The 24497-nt window shown below is 42.2% G+C and overlaps 1 protein-coding gene across 4 annotated transcripts in view; it reads right to left on the bottom strand.

Moving 5' to 3' along the window:
• pag1 (phosphoprotein membrane anchor with glycosphingolipid microdomains 1) overlaps positions 1 to 24497 on the bottom strand; it is a 67850-nt gene that overhangs the window by 2994 nt on the left and 40359 nt on the right. For 3 of the 4 annotated variants that reach the window (XM_076878950.1, XM_004549204.3, XM_076878952.1), the window contains 7 exons: positions 19915 to 19950; positions 16976 to 17207; positions 14912 to 14969; positions 10097 to 10190; positions 9695 to 9864; positions 8989 to 9423; positions 252 to 311 (listed from right to left, as the gene is read on the bottom strand). In XM_076878950.1, coding sequence (XP_076735065.1) covers positions 252 to 311; positions 8989 to 9423; positions 9695 to 9864; positions 10097 to 10190; positions 14912 to 14969; positions 16976 to 17163 — 1005 coding nt within the window. In that variant the 5' untranslated portion in view covers positions 17164 to 17207; positions 19915 to 19950. The remainder of the gene's footprint in view (positions 1 to 251; positions 312 to 8988; positions 9424 to 9694; positions 9865 to 10096; positions 10191 to 14911; positions 14970 to 16975; positions 17208 to 19914; positions 19951 to 24497) is intronic. The other variant, XM_004549207.3, reaches the window with a different exon arrangement.

The following is a 24497-nucleotide window of genomic DNA, read 5'->3' as shown; positions in this document are numbered from 1 at the left end:
CAAAAACGGCACAACAGTGGAGATAATAAGATTGTTAAAACACTGACGCATTCATACTCAAGGACCCCTGCTACGTCCCCCCCCCCCCCTCCCCAAGCACATTGTGTGATGTTATCTGACTATTTTTCCACTGTGTTCTATTTTTTTTTTTCTCGGGTGCTCGGAGCATTTGCATTCGCACAGCAGAGGAGCTGCTGTCTCGGGACCGGAGACGTCAGTTTTGGGAATAAGGGAGTTTAACACACACTTACCTCATTGTCTGACAGAACGTGGTTGTCGAACTTCGGTGCAGGAGACGGAGGGGAGTGTAACTGGAGGAGAAAAGAACAAAAAAAAAAACAAAAAGAACATTTAGATATGGGAGTCGGTGTATAAAAGGAAAAGAGTGAGGTTTTAAAAGCTTCCACGGTTGCTTAAATCACCCAACAGCGTCCGTTAAAAGAATCTGAAGGTATGTTACACATTTTCATTTTCAGGAATTTAGATGTAAAAAAAACCTCTTTTTAATATATATCAAAGCAAGGCAAACCCAATACAGCAAACAGAGCTGATCCAAACGCCTTTGAAGGAATTAAATGAAGACATAGTGGACTTCATATCGAGCTTTATTATTAAAACATGCTGGCAAACTATCGACAAGTTCTCAGAAACAGTACCCAGCAGAAACAGTACCCAGCAGAAAAGCACCATGAGTATGAAAGAACGCCTGGTAGCTGATCGATAGTGAAATTCTAAAGTGTTCCCAGCAGTGGGAGGAAAACACGCTCTGCATTTTCGCTTTAAACAGTCGAGCACGCGAAGCTACAGCTCGCAACAGGCACTCGTTCATTAAAAAAATTAATAAATAATGGAGTGAAAGTCGGTAGGCAGCGACGGAGAATGCGATGCTTTTGTGCAGTCTCTGTCCACTCCGTCTTATGATCAATGAGAGGGCCATTAATCAAAAAAGCACATCTGACAGCAGCACAAAACACCTCAGGAGCCTAATAAGAATCTCAATAACCCCGCCAGCACTGACTAAAGAGTTTATGTCTAGTGGAAAATAAGGGAAAATATTGTTAGGTTTTTTTAAATTCAGATGTAGTCCTTGGACAATCCAAGGTTAACGGTAATACACTTAAAAAGAAAAAGGGGAAATGTGCTCCCTGCTGAGGCACAGCACTCGATGCCTCACGCAAGCTACAACGTTAGGTACTGAATGAAAACCTGAGCCCATCCATCAAACTGTCCACCGCAGCTGTACAGCCGAGTATCTTCATGCAGACACATGTTTCTCCAGCGTTTTCTCCAAGCACTTAAATCAATATGATGACTTTATGGTTAATGCATGTTTGGAGACATGATTACTTTTATAGATCCAACATAAACTCGTGATGCAGCTGACGCCTTTTACGTTTCACTTTAATTAGCCAACCAATTAGGCAGAATGCCCCCAGAGGAGTGTTTGCACGAAACAAGGACGTAGGTGACATGACCCAGACACCGCACCTCCAAGTTTGTTAATCTAATGTGAAGCTCGCCTCAAGTATTATTGCAAATTAGAGTGGAATTTTTCATTTAGTCGGACGCGCATCAAGCATCTAAACTGCAGATGGGTGTTAAAATTTGAGTCGTAAAAACTCAATTGTGTCCGCGTGAAACATTTCTTTTATTAAACGAAGAACCGCGACAGGACGGGTGCTTGTTTTGTGTCGATACACATCAGGACATTACGTCTGACAGATTAATATTTTGCTGTGTTGCAGTAAGGTGGTATGCTTATGTCTGTGGGTATAAGGGAGGATTATGGGAGCTTGTTTATGTGCACGTAGGTGACACAGTGATATACGGGGCAACAGGTTTGACTGTAAGCTGATTATAGCTGTCTCAGAGGATGGGCGAGTCAGGTGTCAGTGTGTCCGTCACAGTGACGCGCATGTTAAGACACATATATATTATATGAGCATGAATAGACCAGTTCAGGGTGTTGGAGCTGCATGTAGTTGGTCAAGTACATACGGTTAGGTTTTGCCTCTGTGAACAGTTGAGATATAATTTGAAGGAAGACTTTCAGCTTCAATTTAAGGGGTTCAGCAAAAGAAATGCATTAAATGCAGGCCTTTTTATTTCTGCAGCCACCTGTAGTTGCAACTTGTTTGTGGGTCTTTCTGCCTTCAGTAACTTAGAAGCTGCTTTAGTGGGCAGGAAATCAGGTGACTGACTTCAAGAGTATCACATTTCTTTGAGAAACGTTTGGGTTGCTTTTTCACTTCACTTTGAATCATTATCCATTTTTGCAGTGACGCATGTTCCAATCAGTTTAGCAGCATTTGTCTGAATCTGATAAGGGAGTATAGCCCTGTACACTTCACAATTCATCCTGCTGCTTCTATCAGCGTTCACATCATCAATAAACACCAGTATCCCAGTTTTACATGCTCATACCATAACATTGTCTGCAGCATGTTTGTTCATCTCTATTTGGTCCTAAGAATTTTTTAGTGCGGGCAAAGTCTAAGCTGGACTTCATGTTCTTGAGTGTAACCAGTGGTTTGCACCTCTTTTAAGCTCTCTCTGTTTCTCCATACCTTGTAGACCAGGGGTGTCAAACACGATGCCCGGGGATTAGAATCAGATTCCATTCCAGCCTACTGGATGTAAAGAAGGGAATAAATTTGGACGTTTAACTGCATTTTCAAAGTTTACAGCTTTATCTCGACTGATAAAGAGAACCCCCATGGCCATTCATGCTTACACCAAAGTAATTAGACCTCATTTTGACAGTTCCATTGAACAGCTATGCTAACACTTTGAGAAGAACCTTCACACAACACTGAAAATGCTTCAGTTGAGCCTTTGAAAATGGGGTACTATGTACAAAAATGGCTAAAATTCCTAAAAAGTTAATGCAATAATTTTGTGAGACCACTTCAATTAAAGCTGAAAGTCTGCACTTCAATCACATCTTGACTGTTTGATGTTCACCACCAACTGCGATGGCGTACAGCCGCAAACTTGTAAACTACATTAAGACTAATATATATTCTCTCCCATACCACAAAAGCCATCAATAGTGATTCTCTTTAGCAACAGCTCAGCAGTGCTGACACGCCACATATCACAGTTCACCTGGACCGTGCCCCCCCAATGTATACCCCGGCAGCCCAGAGGCTGGGTCAAATTCATTTCCTGCACCTTGCATGAAAAGCCTGCAGGCGACACACAAGCAAATGATTGCAAACAAGTGTTAGTGCTGTTTATGGCAGTTCAATCACTGTTCAGTGCACACAATCACAGAAGCCGCGAAGAAAAGGTCACAAAGGCTGCGGACGTGTGTTTCAGTGTAGCTGCAGCAAATATTACAATAATAATAAGCAGGTGTGTGTGTGTATGGAAATTTACTGCATATAAGAAAAAAGTGCCACTGTGTGTGTGTGTGTGTGTGTGGGTGTGTGTGTGTGTGAGAGAGAGAGCAGCATTTACTGAGCTGCTACCTGGGGGGATTCCTTTCAGACATTTACATTCATGCACCTCTGAGATTGCCTGTGTGTGTGCGTAAGAGACAGAGACGGAGAGAGAGTTTCTATAGTCCATATCATCCATCATGAAGCCAGACTAACTGTCGTAGAGATGGTGGCCAGCTGGTGCTCACTAGGCGCGCGCATACTCACACACACTTGGTCAGACAAGACAAATCACAGACGACTCCTGGTCATACATGGGCGTAAACCACAGGGAGCCAAGAACATTCATGCTTAACCTTAAATACGCCCCAGGGTGTCTATGCGTAGCAGAATATATGTAAACACACACACATCATAAAACCTGCATATGTGTTTGGTGTGTGTGTTTAACTTGAGGGGATGGGGGAAACTAATATATATGCGGGTGGATGTTAAATTCTGTGTATTTTAAAAATGTGCAAGTGTGTGTGTGTGTGTGGGTGTATGGTTTCCAGAGCTGTGTGAAGATACATTTGGAATTTGCAAGATTAAGATTTTATCACAGATATGGGGGTTAGACGAGGCCATGCCTGCTGTCCAAACGAGCAGCAGTGATGAACTAATTGGCTACAAAAACACCAGAGACAAAGGAACAAAGACGTGTGAATAAAGTAAAAAGATACATCAACACCGAAAAGAGGGACCCAAACCTAAAGTTCAGAAAAATACAGAATAGTTCCGGTTTATAACAACATGGGTCTTCTTGTTGCTTAGTGCTGTTATTTGTATCAGTTGCAACAACTTACAACATTACTAAGAGGAAAGCAGCAGTTAGACAAACGAGCAACCAGACAGATTATCATAAAGAGCGTATTTAAAGCAAGGACAGTAAAAACATAAATAAATGGATTTACCTTCCGAGTTGGAAAAGCAAAGCCAATGTGGAGGTGCCTCAAACCTGCATTCTATCTGATGGCCACCAGATGGCGACAGCTGTGGTTGCAGAAAGACTTTTACTCCTATAAAAGGCTAATCCGCTTTCCCTTCGAATTTCCTTTCATCCACTCATTTTCGATGATATTAAATAAAAATTTTAGTCTATTTTGAAAGTTTTGGTCTTGGTTTGTATTTTAAACGGAGGATTATCTGAAGTATGATATTGCACGCTCATTGGCTAATAAGTTATCTGTCACAAGTTGCAGTCAGATGTCTTTTTACAACCAAGATGGCGATGGCAGAAACACTCATCTCCGGGTACTGCACCTCCCTCCCACATTTTAAAGACATGTGTAGGGTTAGTTTAACTGGTTACTGTAATGTTTACCGCTGTAACCACTTTAATCTAGTTGGCTAACCGACAAATATTCACTAAATAGAAACACAAAGCATAACAGAGCATCAGTGTATTTAATTAGAAAGTAAAGCAAGTTATTGACCTGACGCTAACTTATCTTAAGAGGAACAAGAACACCTGTGCTAAAATGCAATGGACCAACAACACCACAAACTCGTATATCTTTTTACACTGCCCCCTGGTGACAGCACACTGGCACAACACTGTAAACAAATGTATGTAAAAAGTGCTGTAACATTAGAAGTATAATTTAAAAGTACTTTAAGTTAAGAGATGATCTCTGTGGCAGGCTGATAATGTGATTCTTTGTCTGATGCAATTCTTTGAGCTGAGAGTGTGTTGGTTCTCTGATGGATCTCAGCATGCTGTAAGCAGCAGCAGCAGCAGCTCTGCCCTGCCTTGTTCAGTCCACGATAATGAACTGCTATGCTTCTCTTTTTACCTTTTCTTTTACTCTTCCTCCATCTCTTCTTCTACACATCTCCACATCTCACCCTCTGTAGCAGTTTTCTTCTCCCTCATCCTTTTTTTCTCGCCGCCTCCTTGTCGATGACTTCGTTTGTATGCTCCTGGCTTTCTTTCTTTCTTTCTTTTCCCTCCTTGTCTCTCACTCCTCTCTTTCCTCCTCACCCGTCATGCCTGCCAGTCCTTTCCGAGTTTTTTCAACTCTCCCATCATCTCTCTGTCACTATCTCCATTTCATCTATTACTCTCTCCTGCTCTTCTCACTTCGGCTCCCATTTTCATTTTTTTCTCTCCTCCCTTCACTCCCACACCGTGTTTTTTTGTGGTTTTTTTCCCTTCTCACCATCAAATTTCTTTCTTCGGTCTGCCAGTCTCCATAAAGCAGCACGAGATGTCAGCTTAGCGGATAATAATTGTAGCGGAGAGACACATCTCTCTTTTTCTTTCTTCTCCGTGGTCTTTATCTCAAGCCAGGCATGATGTTGAGAAGATGACCGACATCAGCTATATATTGGTATAAATTGTGTTATTAAGATGGGGAGAATGAAAGAGTGAATCCCTATCATTACCGTAGGATGATAAGTTTCAGCCTTTTTATGCGTGTGGGTTTGTCAAATGGAAATCTTATATTAAGACTAAACTGACTCAACTTTTTCCAACAACGTTCCGTTTTTCCTCGTGGAATAATGCCACAATTAAAGCCCATTTGTTCAAGAGAAGCTTTGCTGTGTTTGTGGTTGTTGTGCTTCGAGAAAAAACCTCGGCATCCCCTTCAGTAGCAGTGCAACATTTTTTGGGTGGTGCATCAAGTGCCATGATGCTACCCACTTCTACTGCTCTTACCCATTTATGTGATATCTGCTAATTTAACAAAAGTTTAAGAGCAGTTTGCAGTTTAAGAGCTCCAGGGTCACAGCGTAACTGAAAATTACAACTCTACTTATTATTCTTGTTGTTAAAAATGTAAAAATTAATTTCGTTTCTCCCCTTTTTTCCCTGCACAGCTCCATTAAAAGCTTTTCATTTCTCTGTTCCATCAAATTAACAATGTTCATTATGCAGATTCTAGCTGATTAAATCTACATGCAGGAGACGCATAACACACGCTGGGCACCGCACTCAGTGGAAGCTGAGAAGCGGCGAACACGTCTTTCTCGACCGCACGACTGAATCAAACAAAAGAAAGTAAAATGCAATGTTATATTTTTAGGGTGACATCATCGTATCAAAGATTTATTTGGGTGTTGTAAAATATTTGTAAAGATTTTATGACATCCAGTGCTTAACAAATTTATTAGACCACCACTCAATATATAAGGTTCGAGCCACACTTGATGAAAATTAACATTATTGGTAATTACCAAATTGTTTTCTTAATTTAATCAAAATGGACTTGATTTGATTTTCTGATTAAAATATAATTGTTTTTAGCTGAGAATTTTCAAATTGACCACTTTACAAAAAAACGTAATTTTCAGTGTTATTTTAGCATTATATTTTATATTTTAACATTATGTTTTTAATGCGACAATATAATTATTGTTATCCATGAATTTTCAAATGTGCTGTTTTACAAAAAAGTAAAAAATGTTAAAGTACATTATTATTTTTTTCTACTTACATCCCTGAACAGAAAAAATAGTTTTATGTCTACAAAAAAAAAAACACATTTAAACAATTTTTTGACTGATTTGTAAAATTGAAAGGTGATCTAATAAGTTTGTTAAGCGCTCTAAACGACAAACGTTTTTTTACTATAATGTCTAGAACTGCATTGCATTGCTGTATTTTTCTTTTTTGTTTCATTCTACATAATCTTAACAACAATAGCTGCTTCATTCCTCCCCTCCATGTAACCTGTCCTCCCTGGCCTTTAAACACCCTCATGCTCTCTCTGAATGCATTATAGCGAATACGAATGAAATACTATCACTATCACTTTCTTTTCAAAGCAGTGTTTTGTCAAGATGGTCGAGAATGGATTCATAGTTTTTACCGATCTGAGTATTTTATGCCAAGGGAAATTGAAAAATGACTTTCCCTGTCATATAGTTTCATCATCTGACTAATGCTCATTTTCCCCGTCGTCACAGGTTACTTTTCTTCTTTCCTGCCACGCTTCCTCTCGCTCACGATGACACATTGAATGAAAGTTGACTCTAATAAAACTGCTCGCTCTTTAATCAGACGCCGCCTGTAATAAGCAACTGCGGTTATACAGTACAAATATTCAATCACTGGAACGCTCCTACATGCAGCACAGCATAAATGAGACCTTACTTACAATTCACGTGGGGCTTTCTCACAAACATAAGCTAATAAGCACACCCACGAGCACCATCTTTGGTTGCTGGTTGATTCAGAGTGTGTGGAATCATCTAGCGTCCCCTTAGTTATAGTTAATGGATTGGAAAATGGAATTTATCCAAATTTCATCAAAAATGTTTGTTTTCAGTTCTTGTTTTAAAGTTGTTGTTTTTTTTAGTAGAAATAAAACCAAATTATGATCCATTCACAAAAACACATAACGTTACCTTTTCACATCTGTATGTAAGTATACGGAGAGAAATTTGCCTCAAAAGTGTTGAAAATGTGAACGATGTCATATCAAGTATAAACTAAGATTTCCAACCGCGTTCGGTGATTTGTGCGTAACTCACACGAGCATGCTTCATTCCATGCACAAAAACGATGCAATTATTTTACACATGCACACATCCAAACCTGAATAAATACGAATCATTTATGCACAATTTATTAAGTTCTCCTCATCAATCTAATAATTTTACCTTTCAAAAACCTTTCTGTGCGTACAAATGTCGAAAACTACACATATTGATGCCCACGTAGGGTTTTGAGACAAATTCAACATTGCCAGCTTCACAAATGTAAGATGCATTTAAGTCCCATAAATACTTTGAAATCTGTTACAGTATTCATTACTGCTGTCACTGCAACGTTTATAGAATATTTATGAGCCTTTAGTACACAAGATCAGAAAGACCTCTCATTTATCTGAAATATAAATGAGAGGTCCCCCCCCTGAACATTTATGCAGTAGATCAGCTGTGTCTGTTTGTTGGCTGAGGGAGCCACACCTGATGTGCGGATCAAGTCCATCCCAGCTTTGGCTCAGCACTGTGCACGATGCAGACGGCAACAGATTTGTAACAGACGGCAAAAGATTTGCAATGTATCACAGTTAATTGCCGCATTACTGCAAACAGATTAATGTAACTGCCAACTTGACCTCACTCACTCAAAAACTGACCGCAGACTGACTCCGTCTTATTGCTGTTTCTCCCATTTTATTGCCGTCTTGATGCACCAAAGACGGTTTGAGGACGCCAATTCACTCTAGTAGTAGTAGTAGTTTCAGACCACGACCCCGTTTCAGTGTTATTCTACTTCAAAGGCATAAAGATCATGAGCTGATTGCACATGTTCACAGCAATGTTGGTGGCGCTGTGGTCTCTAACCAGTGTTTCCGCCAGTGTGACTGTAGACTTGGTTTGCGTTCGTTTTTACATTGAAACAGGTGTTTGATGGCATCGTGAAATCTGGAGCATGCCTTAGTGAAGTCATCAAACTGACATAATGCTTTCTCTAACCTCAAAAATGCCAATTTTTGGTCCTCACAAAGATGTTTAAACAAGTAGACACACACACACACACACACAGTACCCTATAGTCACTCAAAAAAAATCTCCCAAAAAGTCCTAGAGACACACACTCAAACAAGCTTACCTCTCCATTGTGCAGCCCAGCCTCCGCGAGCCCGTTCATCATCAGCGCTGGCTGGTTGTCATTTTCATCCAGAACCTTCTCCGGTACCGGTGGCGGTAAATCCTCCTCTGGCTCCTCCTGAGGCTTTTGTTGAGGAACGGCAGCATTACCAGAGCGCCTTTTGGCCTCCATGTCTGCGCTGTGACGGCTCTTCTTATTCAGGTTGACAGAGGCGTACTCCGCCCCGGCGAAGATGGGCCCCCGCTCAGGTGTGCTTGGGCTGATGTGGCCGTTAAGAAGAGCGGGAGGATGAGGCGGAGGTTCGTCTGGACTCGGCTGGATGGTACCGTTTGGGAGGCCAGCCTCTGCAGGACCATCTTTGAGCTCCTTGACCGTCTCGTACAGGGATTCATCGGCACTGACGTCACGTGAGGCCACGGCCATCTCCTTCACCACCTTAACATCAGAAACACACACTGGTCTTACGTGCATTCAAAAACAAGAAATAACTTTTTGATGTTTCTGCCTCCTGGCTCGAAAATCACTCAATTCACCAGCCACTTGTGAAAAGATCCCTAGGCGTAATCAATTAATCAGTCATTTACTCAGTCAAGCAGCATTCAACATTACAAGCTTTAATCTCCTCCAGTGAGCATGTCCGAACTTACTATGAGTAAAGAAAAAAACCCATCATTCTGCTGTTTAAAGGTGACTTTTAAACACTGACCTCATAAGTGCTGTCTCCTGAGGGTGGGGGCCCGTTCCCGATAAGGGCGTTGTTGGGAGGGATGCTGGGAAGCTGGCGGGCCTGAGGGCACTTGGAGGACCTGAGCTCTGATTGGCTGGAGAGCATCTCCTCTGACAACTGGGGACTGGTGTCCTGTGTGTCCGTGAGAACTGGAGGGAAGAAGAAAAGAGTCAGGGCGAGGAGGAAACAGCATCTTTTTACGACTGCATTTAACATTGACTATAACACGAACCAAAGCTGACCAGCAAACACGCTTCATAACAGCCATCACGTGTCAGGAAAAAACACACTGCATGGATGTTGTATCACGCGGTCTAAATATTAACTACGCAGACAACAATGGCAGGACATGACGAGCTGATAGGAACTCTATCGGCTTACTTGTACCGCTGGTGAGAGGCCCATTGTGAGAGGTGCTGACCGCCGCGTCAGTCGCTGGACTGTCTGCTGATTGGCTGATGTCTCTCTCTGAAACCTGCACAACAAAGGATAAGCTCTTTGTCACTGCTGCACCACAGCTCGCAGGCTTGGAGGCTTCAAGCAAATAAAACCTCAGTCTCAGATTCTTTAAATTACAAAAACCTACAGAAATGAATTTGCACGTCTTCCTTATGTTGCACGGGATGGACATCCGTCACACCTCCGTGCAATCGAAAAGCCATATGTGCGGTGCATTACCTTCAGGATCCTTGAAGCCCAAATTTAAATTTTCATGCTTTCCTGACTCTTTATCTCGCTTCGTCTAAGCTTTTCCAAACACATTATTTATTACTTTAAGGTAATTATAAAACCGTTATGCATTCCTAATTAAGTGTAGCTTATTTTTACCTACCAAGAAAAGACATCTAAAGACAGCTAACAGCTTCTGCGAGTATGAGTAACAGGCAGCTCTTGTTTTATGCAGCTGATTTCATATTAATTCATTTATAAGAGGCACTAAAATTGAATCAAGCATAAGCAACACATCAAGCCGAACAGGGTAAAAGGACGGCGTCTGTAGTGTCACATTAATAATTATAATAACAATAGGAAGACGCTACCTTAAGGATACCCACAGGGTAATTTGTCTCCCTGCTTGTCTCAATAGGAGGCTAAAGAACAACAGCTGTGAAGCTGGCAGGGACTCAGTTGTGTTGCAGTCGGGTTTAAACCATGCTCTGACAGTTTCTGTGCTTGCAACATCATATAAGCATGGAAAAAAATCTGCATCTCTAACTCAACTAGCACAGTACAAAAAAAGCAGAAGAAGAAGAAGAAGAAGAAGAAGAAGAAGGGTTTAAAAAAAGCTCAAGTTTCCTGTTTTATCAGCCTAAGCTGAGCAGAATCAACTCTGAGAGTGAGCAAACACTCAGATCAACAGTGAGAAGAAACTAGTAATTAACAGAGGACGATTTATCAACATGCACTTCATGCATAAACTGTAATGCTTTAGTTTCCACGACGATTGCTCAGTCAGTCACTAATGAGAGAGCAGAGAAAGTCAAAACCTTTCAAAGAGTGCACGCCAAGACTGCTCTTTGTCTGGGGTTTGCTGTTTTTCCTTGTGTGAGCAGAGGGACATGCATCAGAAGCTCCATAACTCCACCTAGTGGTCACGCACTCTCATAGCTGTCGGTGCCAATGACGTAATCTTTAGCTGTTTTATGAAACCACTAATTTTATGCTGTCGTTTCGTGATTTAGGCACACGTTACATCCATCTTTCTTTTTATAGTCCATTAATCTTGTGTCATCCGTCCCAATGAGAATATCTTGTGTACACCACAGATGCAATAACTCACAACTTCACCACCACTCAGGAATCACAGAGGAGTGTAACGCTGTTTTGTGACTCGGACATGTCATCTTTGTTCTTATTAACCCCAGGCAGTGACAAAAGAAGCGTAAAATAAAGCATAAAGTTATAATACTCTCCAAAAATGAAAGCTAAACAAGAACCAGCGTCACTCTGATCCAAGCCGTCAAGGACGATAATCACTGTAATTCTCTTTTTTTGCAAATTCTGTTACAATCCCATGACAATGTCTCATTAATTGCTCTCCCCAGACATTCACATTCTTTTACAGTTTCAACACAGCTAACATTAACATCTCCTTGCTGGTGTGTCAAATTATTTTTTTGTAGGTCACTAACTGTAAAAAATCTGAGTGACACAAAGTATTGACAGCACAGATTCAACAAGGTGCTGGAAACATTCCTCAGAGGTTTTGGTTGGACTTGTTTGCTGTACATCTGTGACGTGAATCTCCCGTTGCACTGGTTCCAGCGTCAAGAAACCAGTTTGAGATGATGTGAGATTTGTGACATGCTGTTATCCTGCTGGAAGCAGCCAACAGAAGCTAACTGTGGTCATAAAGAGATGGACAAGGTCAGCAACGACACTCAGGTAGGCTGCGGTGTTTAATCAATCCTCAGCCGGTACTACGATGTGTCCCAGGAAAATATTACACCACATTGCATCATTGTATCACCAGCCTGAAATGTTGAAACAAGGCAGGAGGAATCTAGAACATTGCTTTCACCTTATTCTGACCCTACCATCCGAGTATCACATCAGCTACAGAGTCTTATAAAACCAGGTAATGTTTTTCCAATCTTCTACTCTCCAATTTGGGTGAGCCTCGTTTTCCTTTTGTCAGCTGAGTAACGTACACTCAGCGTGGTGTGTTGTGTGTTTAGAGATGGTTTTCAGCATCCCTTTGTTGTAAGATATGAAGCGGCCATTCTCCTCTGACCTCGGGCATCGACCCAGAGGACTCACTCTCATCACCATCTTCTGTAAACTCTAGAGATGGTTGTGTGGGAAAATCCCCGCTGATCGGCAGTTTCAGAAATACTCAGACCAGCACGTCTGAAACCGACAATCATGCCAAAGTCACTGAACTCTTTCTTCCTCATTCTGATGCTCAGTTTGAACTTCAGCAGGTCGTCTCGGCTTGCTGCCTTGCTGTAATGTGACTGCCTGATTAGATATTTGCATTAATCAGCAACTGAACAGATTGAACCTGTTGATGTGTTTGTCCTACACTGTGTCCTACACTCTTTGCATTTGTGATCAAACTGATTGAGCAACTGCTAAACAATCACAGAGGCTGGTCTTTAATCCTCTTAGAACAAAACGGATCACTTTGCCCTGCTTCTGATGGACCTCCACGGGGTGCTTCCTGTATCTAAACTGACTTAAATACTAATTTTGGTTAATCTGCACCCTGTGAGTTTAAAACACTTGAACTCTCTAACGATGGGGAGAAACAGGAGGGACAGCGTTCACTGATGCTGGCTGCAGGAGAGACAGACAGATTGCAGCTCAGCGAGGAAGAGTTAATCTACTCAACCACGAAGACAAAAACCCCCATTTAACCTGTCAGGCTACGACACGGTCCGTCGTACAAATGGGTCCCTCTTGAAACAATTTGATCACCTGGCAATTGGGCTAATGCTTAAAGGTTGCAGTGAAGATATCAATCAAATGCAAAAAGGCTCTGAAGAACACACACACACACACACACACACACACACACACACACACACACACACACACACACACACACACACACACACACACGCATATAAACACACAAACCCCCAGAGGGGAAGTCAGAATAAGAAAGTAAGTGGATGTCACTTAACCTGTGAAAGCTCGACATTTGTCACACTTAAGTGGTGCTTGGTTACTGAAGCATCAATATTATAGTAGTTTGTAATGACTACCTCTGCCCATTACACAGTCTTCAAAAGGACATAGCGGACATTCGCCACGCATCATTATGAGCGTCGCATAGCACGGGGTAAAAGGTCAACTCTACAAATAATAATAATCTTTTGTTTTTCTTAATAGTATCCCTTATTTCTGTTTTAAGGCAGAACGACATTAAAATAAGTGACATGTGACGAGCAGGCAGTGGAGTTTCCCACGTGTTTTCTTAGCGGGAGAAACCACTTCCCTGTTGGCAGCCGTGAGCCGTTCAGAAACAACCTCTCGCTAACAACTGGAGGCTGTCAATCAGCCGTACGCAGGGAGGCTTTGTTCTCTGTATGTTTCTGTGTCAGCGTGATCGACGTGGGTTACGACGCAAAGAGTCGGAGGGTGTGTTCTAGTGTCACAGGACGTCACGTAAGGGCGGAGATGTGTGTCAGTGTGCACGCGTGTTACTGAGGAGGCACGCAGCTAAACTCTATCCACAGCTCCACTTGCCGATCGCTCCAGCGCCTGACTAAAGATACACACTCTCCCACACTTGGACTAATGAGAAGAGTATGCGTGGGTGCTTTTGTTTAAGGCTCTGAGTCGATATTTTGACAGAGTTTAAACCAAATGGCTGATCTTTGACTGCAAGAGCTGACGGTTTCTTAAACTTCCTGAAATCTGACCTGATGTATCTTTTAAAAAAACAATTATGTTTAGAGAAAATATTTTTTATGCAAAAAAAAGTGCCTTTCAGTGTATGAGTGTAATCACACTATGATTAAGCCTGAAAACATTCAGCTGTTCGCTCTACTTGTTCTTCTTTCAGCTCGTCCCGTTAGGGGTCGCCACAGCGCATCGGCACCCTATCCCCAGTTTCCTCCCCTGTCACACCAGCCCTCTGCATGTCCTTCACTACATTCATGAATCTCCTCTGCGGTCTTGTTTTCCTCCTGCCTGTGAGCTCCATATTCAGCATCATCTCATCCAAATCATCTAAACTTTGTCTCCAAACCCTCATCTCTCTTCAACCTGCTCCCTACTCTTACAGACACCAATGCCGTCTGCGAACATCATAGAGACACGCCTGCCTGAATTCATTTAACAAAAACAAACTTTATCAACTTTTCATTCACTGTCATTAACCCCCTCCCCCAGGGGGTTGGTGTTAGCTGGTGCTGCAAAACAGCAAAGTGTGAAACCATTTTTGATTAGTTGTCTTTCAGAGGTAATACCCACAGACCTCAAATACCTGCCTTAGAGCTTCCTATGTTAAGGATCAAATAATGGACCTTGCAGATTAAAAACCAAACCACAGAGAGGTTTTGCAAATAAACTGTGCCTTGAAGTTCTGCATACACACCGCTTGACTTTTTAAAAATGTAACAGTGTTAGTATGCATCCTTGCTATTAAAAATAAACAAATAAAACATTATTATTTCATTCCTCTTCAGGACTGTAGCTTTGATATATTGAGAGAAAAGGCTGTGGAAACCTGAAGGAAAAACTCACTCCATTCACCAGGCTCTGATGATCTCCCGCTGGGTGTCCATTCACCGCCTTCTTCTGCCTGAAGAGAAGAAGAAAGGAGAGATGAGAAAACAGAGCAACACATCAAGTGTTAGAGCAGCCTGCACAGCTAAACACGGGGGCTCAGCTGTGCATGCAAAGAACTGTGAAAGCAAAGCGTGCCTCCAGATTAGGGACCAAAAACCTGTTTTATAATTGTACAACTCTTCCACATATTATGCTTTCAACCCAACCATCAAATAAATCCAAGAAAATTCTAATCTTGAATCTTCTGACAAATTAAAAAAAACACAGAAATCAAATATTAATTTGCAAATATGAGTTTTATTTATTACATTTGTTGCTTTATAGCTTTTTTAAATAGCACTCCTTTTTCTTCTGTTAGAGTAATCTAAAATTAAATCAAACATTCAAACAAAAACAACTGAACTGGGATCAGTAAAATGTAATAATAACCATCACTAATAAATATTACATTCCTTCAGACACGTCCGCTTTAACCTCCTAAAACCTGAACTCTTTCATGGAATGGCTTTATAAATTTCTCTTTGCTATTTGGGCTGATTGGGACCTGATGAATGTAAAAACAAAGAATTACCTGATTTTTTTGTTTCTGAGAAAAATAAGATCCACATAAGGGGACATCTGTTTTAAATTTCGATAAAACAGTGGCAGTATAATGTCCTCGTCAGTGGATATCAGGCCCTTGTAGAGCAAAATTTAGTATTTTGGTCTAGACAACCCAAAATGTGATGTCTATATATGTGGAGGCCAGGTCCTAGGAGGTTAAGGCAGACCTGCTGTGAGCAGGTAAACCCTGTGAGGCTCAGCCTTCAGCCTGCTCAGAAACACTCCATTTCAGACATTTTTGTTCTACTCTGGCTCTCTGTGATGTCACTGAGAACAGATAATCTAACTGTGGGCATCTAAAGATAGACAACTGTCTATCTTTAGCTCCACCTCGAAACTCCTGTTCTAATCAGATGAAGAAGTTGCTCTAAAGGAGGAGGAGCTATGTCGAGGGACAAATAAAGACTGCATGTATATGCATGTGCAACACTGCTTTCATGCTGCTGTGACACTTAGTTTTTCATTCACGGGTTAATCAAATTTGACTTTATGTCATAAAACAGGCTGCGGCGAGCTGATGCATATCTAACTGCATTATACTTGTTTCGAATGTTCTGCTCTCATCTACATGAGAAGAAAAGTGACATCTTCTTTATTTACCTCTGCAAATCTGAAAACTTCAAAACCGGCCACCTGCCAAACGTCTCCCTGCGGGACATTAACATTCATCTCAGCTCTCTGCAGGGCGAAGAAAAACTCATTTCTCTTAGCTCCTGGGGGCTACATATAAAAACAATTACAATCCCACACGTTGGAACCGCTGCGTAAGAGGTGGGCGTTTGTGTTGAATATACAGCCCGTCACGTCACGCCGCAAAGTAAATGCCTCATTAATCTCTTAGCCATTACTTCAGTGCAATCCCAATGAGACAAAACAAAGCTTTACGCACTATAGCGAAGTTCGCAGCGTAGACTCGTTAACATTAAATCTTCATTACGCGCTGGGTCGTTAAGTCGGTCAAATTAACTTTTAGTTTCAGTTGTGCTGCTTTATTTGGAGTCTGCTTGCATCAGCTCTTTACGGGGATTACACGAAAGGAAAGTTAAATGACAAGGAAACGTGTTTCTCTTTTATATATATAGATAGATGGGAGTGTGTACGGCTGCTTAGAGACAGCACATGCTTCCATTCATAATTATTAATTAAATAATTATGGCCTACTACCCTAGAGGGCATTTTTAGTGTTACTCAGCAGCACTGCTCTGTACTGCTGCTGTACCTATAATTACTGTAGCTAAGAACGGCCTCTCAGGTATTTGTGCACTGTCTGCATTTCCCAGCAGAGCAGATCTGCTTTGGATAGCTGACACAGCAGGAAGTGAAGCTTTTTTTGATATGTGAGCGTGCCCTAACAGCGATGACAATAACACCAGTACACGGCATATATGGGTGTGTTTGCTTGGTGATGGCGCTCACCCCTGGCAGCTAGCGCAGAGCAGCAGCAGCACCGACACCAGCAGCAAAGCGGTGAGGATGCTGAGGGTGACGATCAAGATCAGCTGCCCGCTCCCCAGCCACGACGCCACACCAGTAGAAGCTGCCGTCTCCGACCCGACGACGCCTGCCTCCGGCCCCCACCACACTCCACTCAGCACCGGAGCCATGGCACATCACACTGTGGGGGAAGAGGACATCGGACTGGTACCAGCTGGGGAAACACGAGAAAAACAAAACTTTTTTTGTAGATGTGAAATTACAATCACATTTAAACCGAAGCAAAACTATTTATTTTTTACAGTTTTACCAGGAATGACGTATATTTTAGATTTTTTTATGTTTTTAAATGTGAAAAAAAACTTGTGCAGCGTTTTTTTTTAAAACTTTTCAGCAGATACTGAGAGATCGCCGTTGGCTGAGGAGGAGCAACGTTTACTGAAGGATACAGTCAGCCAAACCGTGCAAGCTGTGCTCTGTTTGTTAGGAAAACATACTGAGAGGAGAATTTGAATTCAGCAGCCACCTTAAAGCTCTATCATGGAAACCTAAAGGCGAATCATGCTCGTCAGACAATCACTGTTTATAAACACCTTATGAATCTTTCAAACCCAGGTTGACTCGAATGCAGACAGAAACAGAAATAATGACTTTTTATTGTTTGCTATTATAAAGAAATCTGAAGTTTTCCAAAATATGACCTGCGGGCAAAAAACTGCTTCGCCAAGTGTCCACTGGGTGACTTCTTCTTCTTTTCTTTTCTTTTTTAAATAAAATAGAGTGAAAATGTGTAACTTTAGATTTGAAAAGCTAAAAAGGGACACTTTGCCACTGCTGGGTTGGAACCTCCTTTTTTTTCTTCAACAATGTGCCAGAAACACTTCTCAGTGTTTGGTCCATGTTAACATGATGGCATCACACAGCTGCACATTTGTATATCCATGATGGGAATCTCCCATTCCGCCACATCCCAAAGGTGCTCTATTAGACTGAGATCTGGTGCCTGTGGGAAGCCATATGAATACAGTGAACTCATTGTCAGCAACTCATGTTCAGCAACAGTCACCATCTGAGGATTATTTCCTTGTTATTGCGTGATGTAATGGAAGGTGATTATGATACACACCCTAAAAATATTCAACATTGCTTATGCTTTTCGAAGAAATGACACACCTTAATAGAGGAAACCCTCCATATTTCCTGGCTATGCTGCCCAGCACGCTGTAGGAAATGTTTTCATCTCAAATCTCGTCTAAACTCCTTTAATATCAGCTCTAAAATGTAAAAATATGTTTGGCTTTCTTTGGTAGAAAAACCGAACCTCTACACTCGCTTTTGTTTTGTCACTTTGACTGCACAGGTCAGCTGTCCCAGTTCTTCATGTATAGATTCAACAAGATTTTGGTCCATGTTGACATGAGAGCTTCACACAGTTGCTACAGATTTGTCGGCTGCACATCCACGACGAGAATCTCCTGTTCTACCTGAACCCAAAGAGGCTCTATCGGACTGCAATCTGATTACTCTGGAGGCATTTCCTCCCGCAGATCTGCCATTAACTGGTTATTTTCTCTTTTTCAGACCATTCTCTATAAACCCTAGAGGTGGTTGATAGATCAGCAATTTATGAAACACTCAGACCAACAACCATGTCACAATCAGCGTCACTGACATTACTTTTTCCCCCATTCTGATGCTCAGTTTGAACTTCGGCCGGTCGTCTTGTTTACACATCTAAATGCACTGAGTTGCTGTCATGAGATTGGCACATTGGTACATTGAAATGCACATGTAAACTACTGGACTATTTTCTTAATTATCTGTGAGAGTGACTTTAAATAAGCTACTACACCAACGCCTAGTGGAACAGAGGACACCAGGTGCATTAGCTGTTTTGTGTCTTGGACACCTGTGAAGCTCCAACTACAGAGACGCATACTACAATAAATGAATTGCTGTTTTTGGCTAATTCATTTAGATTCTTTAACATTCCTTATAAATATTTGAACTGCACACACTGACTAGACATGACCAGCAGGTGGCAGAAGCGAGCAGTGTGAGACGCAGTGCAGACAGCGATCTGCCTCAGTCTGCTGCAGTGGCCCTCACAACAGTGCCTCCAACAACTGGTGTCTGGGCTCTGCGCACAGCATCAGAAACCTCATCACGTCTCCGTCTAACAGCTAAAGTTGGGTTTAGCTGAACTGATGGAACCCCTGATTTTATCACGGATGATTTATGGGGGCTGTGTGGAGCTGCGGGTGAGTCACAAAAGGGTGGGGAGGGATTGTGAGCCTAAAATAATAAAAATAAATAAATGTGGAGAGGGTGGTTTGTATCCCACTGTGTGTGTGCAGGGAGGGGATGTCGTGCACTCCCGTGACTAAGATAGAGAAATAGTTCAGGGCAGACAGTGTGGAGAAGGAGTGAAACCGCACAATGAAAAATGGGAGCGAAAATAAACCGCACACACTCTTTCTCCTTTCAGTCACAGCACAACAGAGAGCTACAGCAGACCTGGTGGCAAGTGGCAGTGACAAAAACATGACAACCTATCTTCCCTCGTCTTTTTTCTTGGAGAGTGCAGGAGCCAAACTCCTGTCTGGAGTGTATGTGTGTGCGAAGAATGTGTGTACTCTGTGCCGGCGGTGAAAAACTCCATTGTGTCTCTCTGCTCGCCTATGCTAATGTGACTGGGGAGTGTGGGAGCTGATGTAGCACTCGTCGTATTCGAGCAGCATGGAAGTTTTGTTTGCAAATCAGATGGAGCTGCAGAGCGCAGTTTTAATTTCGCCTTGGTCTTCTTCAAGAAGACGCTGAGGAATTCCCGCCTTTGTCAGAAAGCCGATTGTGTTTATCCCTGCACAAAAACACACAGGTGCGCCTGGTACGAGACACCAACAGACTTAACAAAGCCTTACCTTGACACCTTGGATGATTAGTCAGGTCGGCCTTGCCTGGAAGAGAGCAGATAACAAAAAAGGGGGGGGTTAGATGAGTTAATGTTATCATTGGAGGGTGGTGTTGTCCTGCGAGTGTGTGTGCGTGCACAGATGTAGGCTGGGCAGGCATGTGAGTGGGAGAGCAGCGAGGCTATTGAGTGTTTGTTTTTTAATGCCCATAGCAAATACATATTGGACAACAGGCTGCTTGCAACCTCTCATGCACAAACACACACTAGCTGTATGCAGTACACACAATAAGCACTGCATCTTTCACACATGCGATGTATTGATCAGTCAGCCCATGTAACCGAGAAGATAATAACCAGGTGACATCATCACTCAACTGTGTCCCATAACATGTAACGTGTGCAGTATGCACTGCAGTATTTTACATTGTACACGTACAGGGTGCAGGTTCAGTTATACACTCTGATTTTGCTTGAAATGACTTAAAAATAGTCCGAATGCTTTGGGGTCCCCTGGGACAGTTACCTCACAGACGCCGTATCTGACCTCGCCTGAGAGGCTCGTGTCCAGGTGTCACTATCTGCCGCTGCGTGCCAGCTCGCCCGCGGCTCGCGCTGGCACTTAAACCAGAATAATTACCGGCTGCCACGGCGCTGTGTCGCCATGGCAACATTTCCTTCTACCCATCGCCGCTATTTATGGTGGTTGAGTGGAAAAAAAGGGAGGAATAAATAAATAAATCTCCGCAGGGATGTTTTGTGAAAGAAACTCGTAGGAGATCACGAGTCTGTAACTGGTGGTTTTGGCGTGTTCAGCACGGTAGGGTATCCTGCTCGACTCAATTTAGCTTCTGTGGATCAAAACTAATCCTGGAACCACTAAGCCAAACTTATGAAATGTCCTTCAGTACTTCAGTGTGTCATGGCAGATTTCAGGCGGTGTTTTCTTGAAAAAGTCAGCAACAGGTTGTAAGGATAGTTTGAGGTTTGAGGAATGAAAGACAGTTCAGACCTCTGTTTTTGGATGCGTGAGTGGTGTGTCAGGAGTGTTAACCAGCCTCTAGACACATGTAAGCAAACCCCACTTTAACACTTAACTTTGGATTTCTCAGATAAGATTTTTCAGTATGACAGGAGCATAAAATTAAAAATACGAAAAGCAAAACACAATAACACAATAGTTTGAAAAGTTCTGAATGTATCCTAGTAAAACGTTACAGGGGTGTAGCCTGAGGTCATCTTTAACTGTCATTTAAATTTGGCTTACATACACCAAGGTCTTCAAGGTCACGAGTGATTTCACTCAGAAACCAAAGGACGCTGCACACATGCGTAACTGCACCTTGTCAATAACAAAGCAGTGAAAGGACAAAGTGTACTCTGTCTATTTTACTCTATATTGGACCATAAATGACAAAATAAACATCATACTGAATGAAATGAATCTTAAAACCAGTAAATGAGACCATGACCTCACCATGAGCCTGTCTACTGAGGTCATAGATCGAGTGATGAGTAGGAGCATTTTCTCATAGACTTCTATACAATCGACACTTTTCCCCAACCAGAGCAGTCACCCCCTGCTGGCCATTAGAAAGACTGCAGATAGCAAGCTTACAACATAAATATAAAACGCCTTTAAGGCACTCCTTCACTCACTTATACAGTCTTAATATTTAGACTTAGAGTAAATTCCTGGCACATGAGGCCATTCCCATACTTTCCACTATTCCAAGGCACCAAACTCTCTCTGCAAAAGTCTTACATTTATCATCTTACTCCCAGAGCAAAAGAAGTTGGATACCACTTTGGGTACCCTGCTGTGTACAAAATATGCGTAGAATAAACCATCCGCTCTGTCATCAAAGCATACTTTTCTTTCCTTAATGCTTCATAAACACTACACATTAAAGCGCCGAGTATCTTTTTCACAGCGGAAAGCTCTCCACAGGCCACCGTTATGTGATACAAGACTTCAAGCCAACGACTACAACTGTGCTTTCTTTTGCTGTCACTCTTCTTTCTCCAAGTGCTCCCTGGCTTTGATGAAAGAAAGCAGAAGCCTTGGAACGGAGACAATCAGTGTGGATGTCTTCTGTTTACACATAATAACTGACTGGAAAAGTCATTTTAGAAGGAATGTGTTTGGAAATTCGAAGGTAAAAGCCCAAATTTTACCCTCACCCAGCTGTCCACACACACTGAGACCTGACATAATCATAAGACAGACCACTGCAGGACTTTATATGCAAGACACCAGAGCCAAAAAGCCACGGCATCTAATCTGAGCTGTGCTGCTCTACAGGAAGAGCGTTTCCCTGACTCTGAGTGTGGGTGTGTGGGAGTTTTGTCTACTGGACAGGTCACTGGCAGGGAAATGCAGAGAAGAAAAATTAGCATCCACAGGCGAAAGCGGCGCTTCGGTTTCCATGTATACTCTCGCAGCACGTGTGACACCTCCCTCTGCAGGGTCCTCTGGGTGCACGCAGATGGGGAAGGTTTACAGCTGGATGTCTGCAGCGAAATGAGCCCAGGGAAAGCTTCTGAAAGGACAGCCAGAGGCATTTCCACAATAATAAATAATCGAGTTTTCGGGAGAGAAAGAGCCTCCACTTTCTTCAAGAAGTCGTGCTCGTGTGGAGCTCTGCAGGAAACCCAAGTAACCTTTCAAACATCATAAAAGGAGCTAGAGAGGGGTTTATTGCAAACAATGAGGACTTCTGCTTCTGAACATCATTCTCCACTGATGGGAGTGGGGGTCATTATGCAGAATCCATCTTTACAATAGGAGTATATAAAAAAGATGATAATTTTCGGTGACCTTTCTGACCAGTAGGATTACAACAATGCACTTTGGGGCAGGGGCTAAACATAATCCAAAGATATATATATATATATTTTAACCACGAGAATACAGTTGGTGTGGGAATCACAGAGTAAAGCCCCATTCCTACAGGATTAGTATCCCCAGGGGACTTCATGTGATTTAGAAATTACCCCTAACGTCTGTGCTTCGTGCAGCACATTTGCACGGGAAAAAACAAAGGCTGCATTTTACTCAGATTTACTGACATCAGTGTTTGCTACCCACAGACTCTAATCTGATATGAACAGGCTGCCACATAATAGCTTTTAAACATGCTGAATGCTGCCTTGCACGTCCGCCTGCATAGTGCCACACGCCCTCCTCCTGCCATCCAAACTTTAATTTCATGGAGCAGTCACACCAGATTATGATCACTGGTAGCTTTCACAGCTAATAGACGTTGCTAGAGGTAAGTAATGCTATGCAAATACTGCAAAACATAATAATTAACATAAACATTTTTTTTAAACATCTGGCACATGGCAGTGATTTAAATCAAACTGTTTTAACTGTGCAGACGTGAACACGGTAGTCACATGGCTAGAACATGATCTGAACCTGATTTATGCTGCAAGTCTGAGCTAAACGTGGTATACAGACACACTCAAAAAAAGGGATTCTTCACCCAAAAGTAGCAGCTGGAGCTTTTCTATGTAAAGTTATGCAACTGTATGGTTTTCCTCCAGGTCCTACGTGTAATTAATGACTCTAAATTAGCTGTAGGTGTAAGGCACTTAAAATGTCATTAAGCAATAAACATAAATATTTCTCATTCCATTCCTGCTGTATAATACACTGTCTGTGCATTAATGTTAGTCCACTTCAGTAATCTGGGCATTTGATTTGCTCTGACTTGCTGTCCGCGTTTTTTTCCCGTGTGAGTTTTGTCCTCGCTTACTTTCAGTTCATGCCATCCTCATTCACTTGATAAGCACTGATAAGAGGAGTCACAGAGACTCTGCTAAGTCGAATCCCTTTGGAGCGCCTTCATGATTTAATAAAAAACGTCGATACTTCGTGCCAGTGTATCGATTATTCAGCTCTAAGAGGATGTGATGCGACATTGCCATGCTTCTTTTGTCTCACCCCTGAAATACTGTGTTTACCAAATGTGCTCTAAAGCCATCTCGATAAAGTGGAAAGCAGCAATATGCTTGCAATGCCTCCCTTTGCTGGCATAATAGCATCAGAGTAATGTGGACATGGTTAAGGGAAACTGATGACCTCCTAGTCTTCCCAATCAGTGCAAATGACATTTGCATGCACGCACACACACATTAGTATACAGAAGCACACATAGGCAGCATTATCATGATAAACACAGAGATGCATGCAGACACTCCTGCAGGCTGTGTCAAAGCAGAAAAAAAAATGCTCCATGAAATCCAAACACACTACTGAGCATCTTGTGACTTGACCGGAGGGCCATTTGCTCGGTGGAGGGGGTGAGATAGATGGGGGAGGGGAGGAGAAGGATGGGGGACTGATGTCAAGGGTTAAGAATTGAAGATGAAAAAGGGAAAAAGAAGCAAAACAAGTGTACGGTGTAGAAAAAAGAAAAAGATGTAGAAAAACCACAGCTACTAGAAGAAATAAAGAAGGGGGAGGAGTAAAATAAAAGCCGAGACAAAAATACATGGCGAGAAAAAGCAGAAAGACCGCATAGGCAAGCAGTAGTTCACTGTGACACACACACACACCCATCCCCAGAGAGGGTAGATGAAATA

This window comes from Maylandia zebra, linkage group LG22 (genome assembly GCF_041146795.1).
Source record: "Maylandia zebra isolate NMK-2024a linkage group LG22, Mzebra_GT3a, whole genome shotgun sequence".
Taxonomy (NCBI): domain Eukaryota; kingdom Metazoa; phylum Chordata; class Actinopteri; order Cichliformes; family Cichlidae; genus Maylandia; species Maylandia zebra.
The sequence above is the reverse complement of the archived record's forward strand: the minus strand, read 5'-3'. Positions and strand labels throughout refer to the sequence as shown.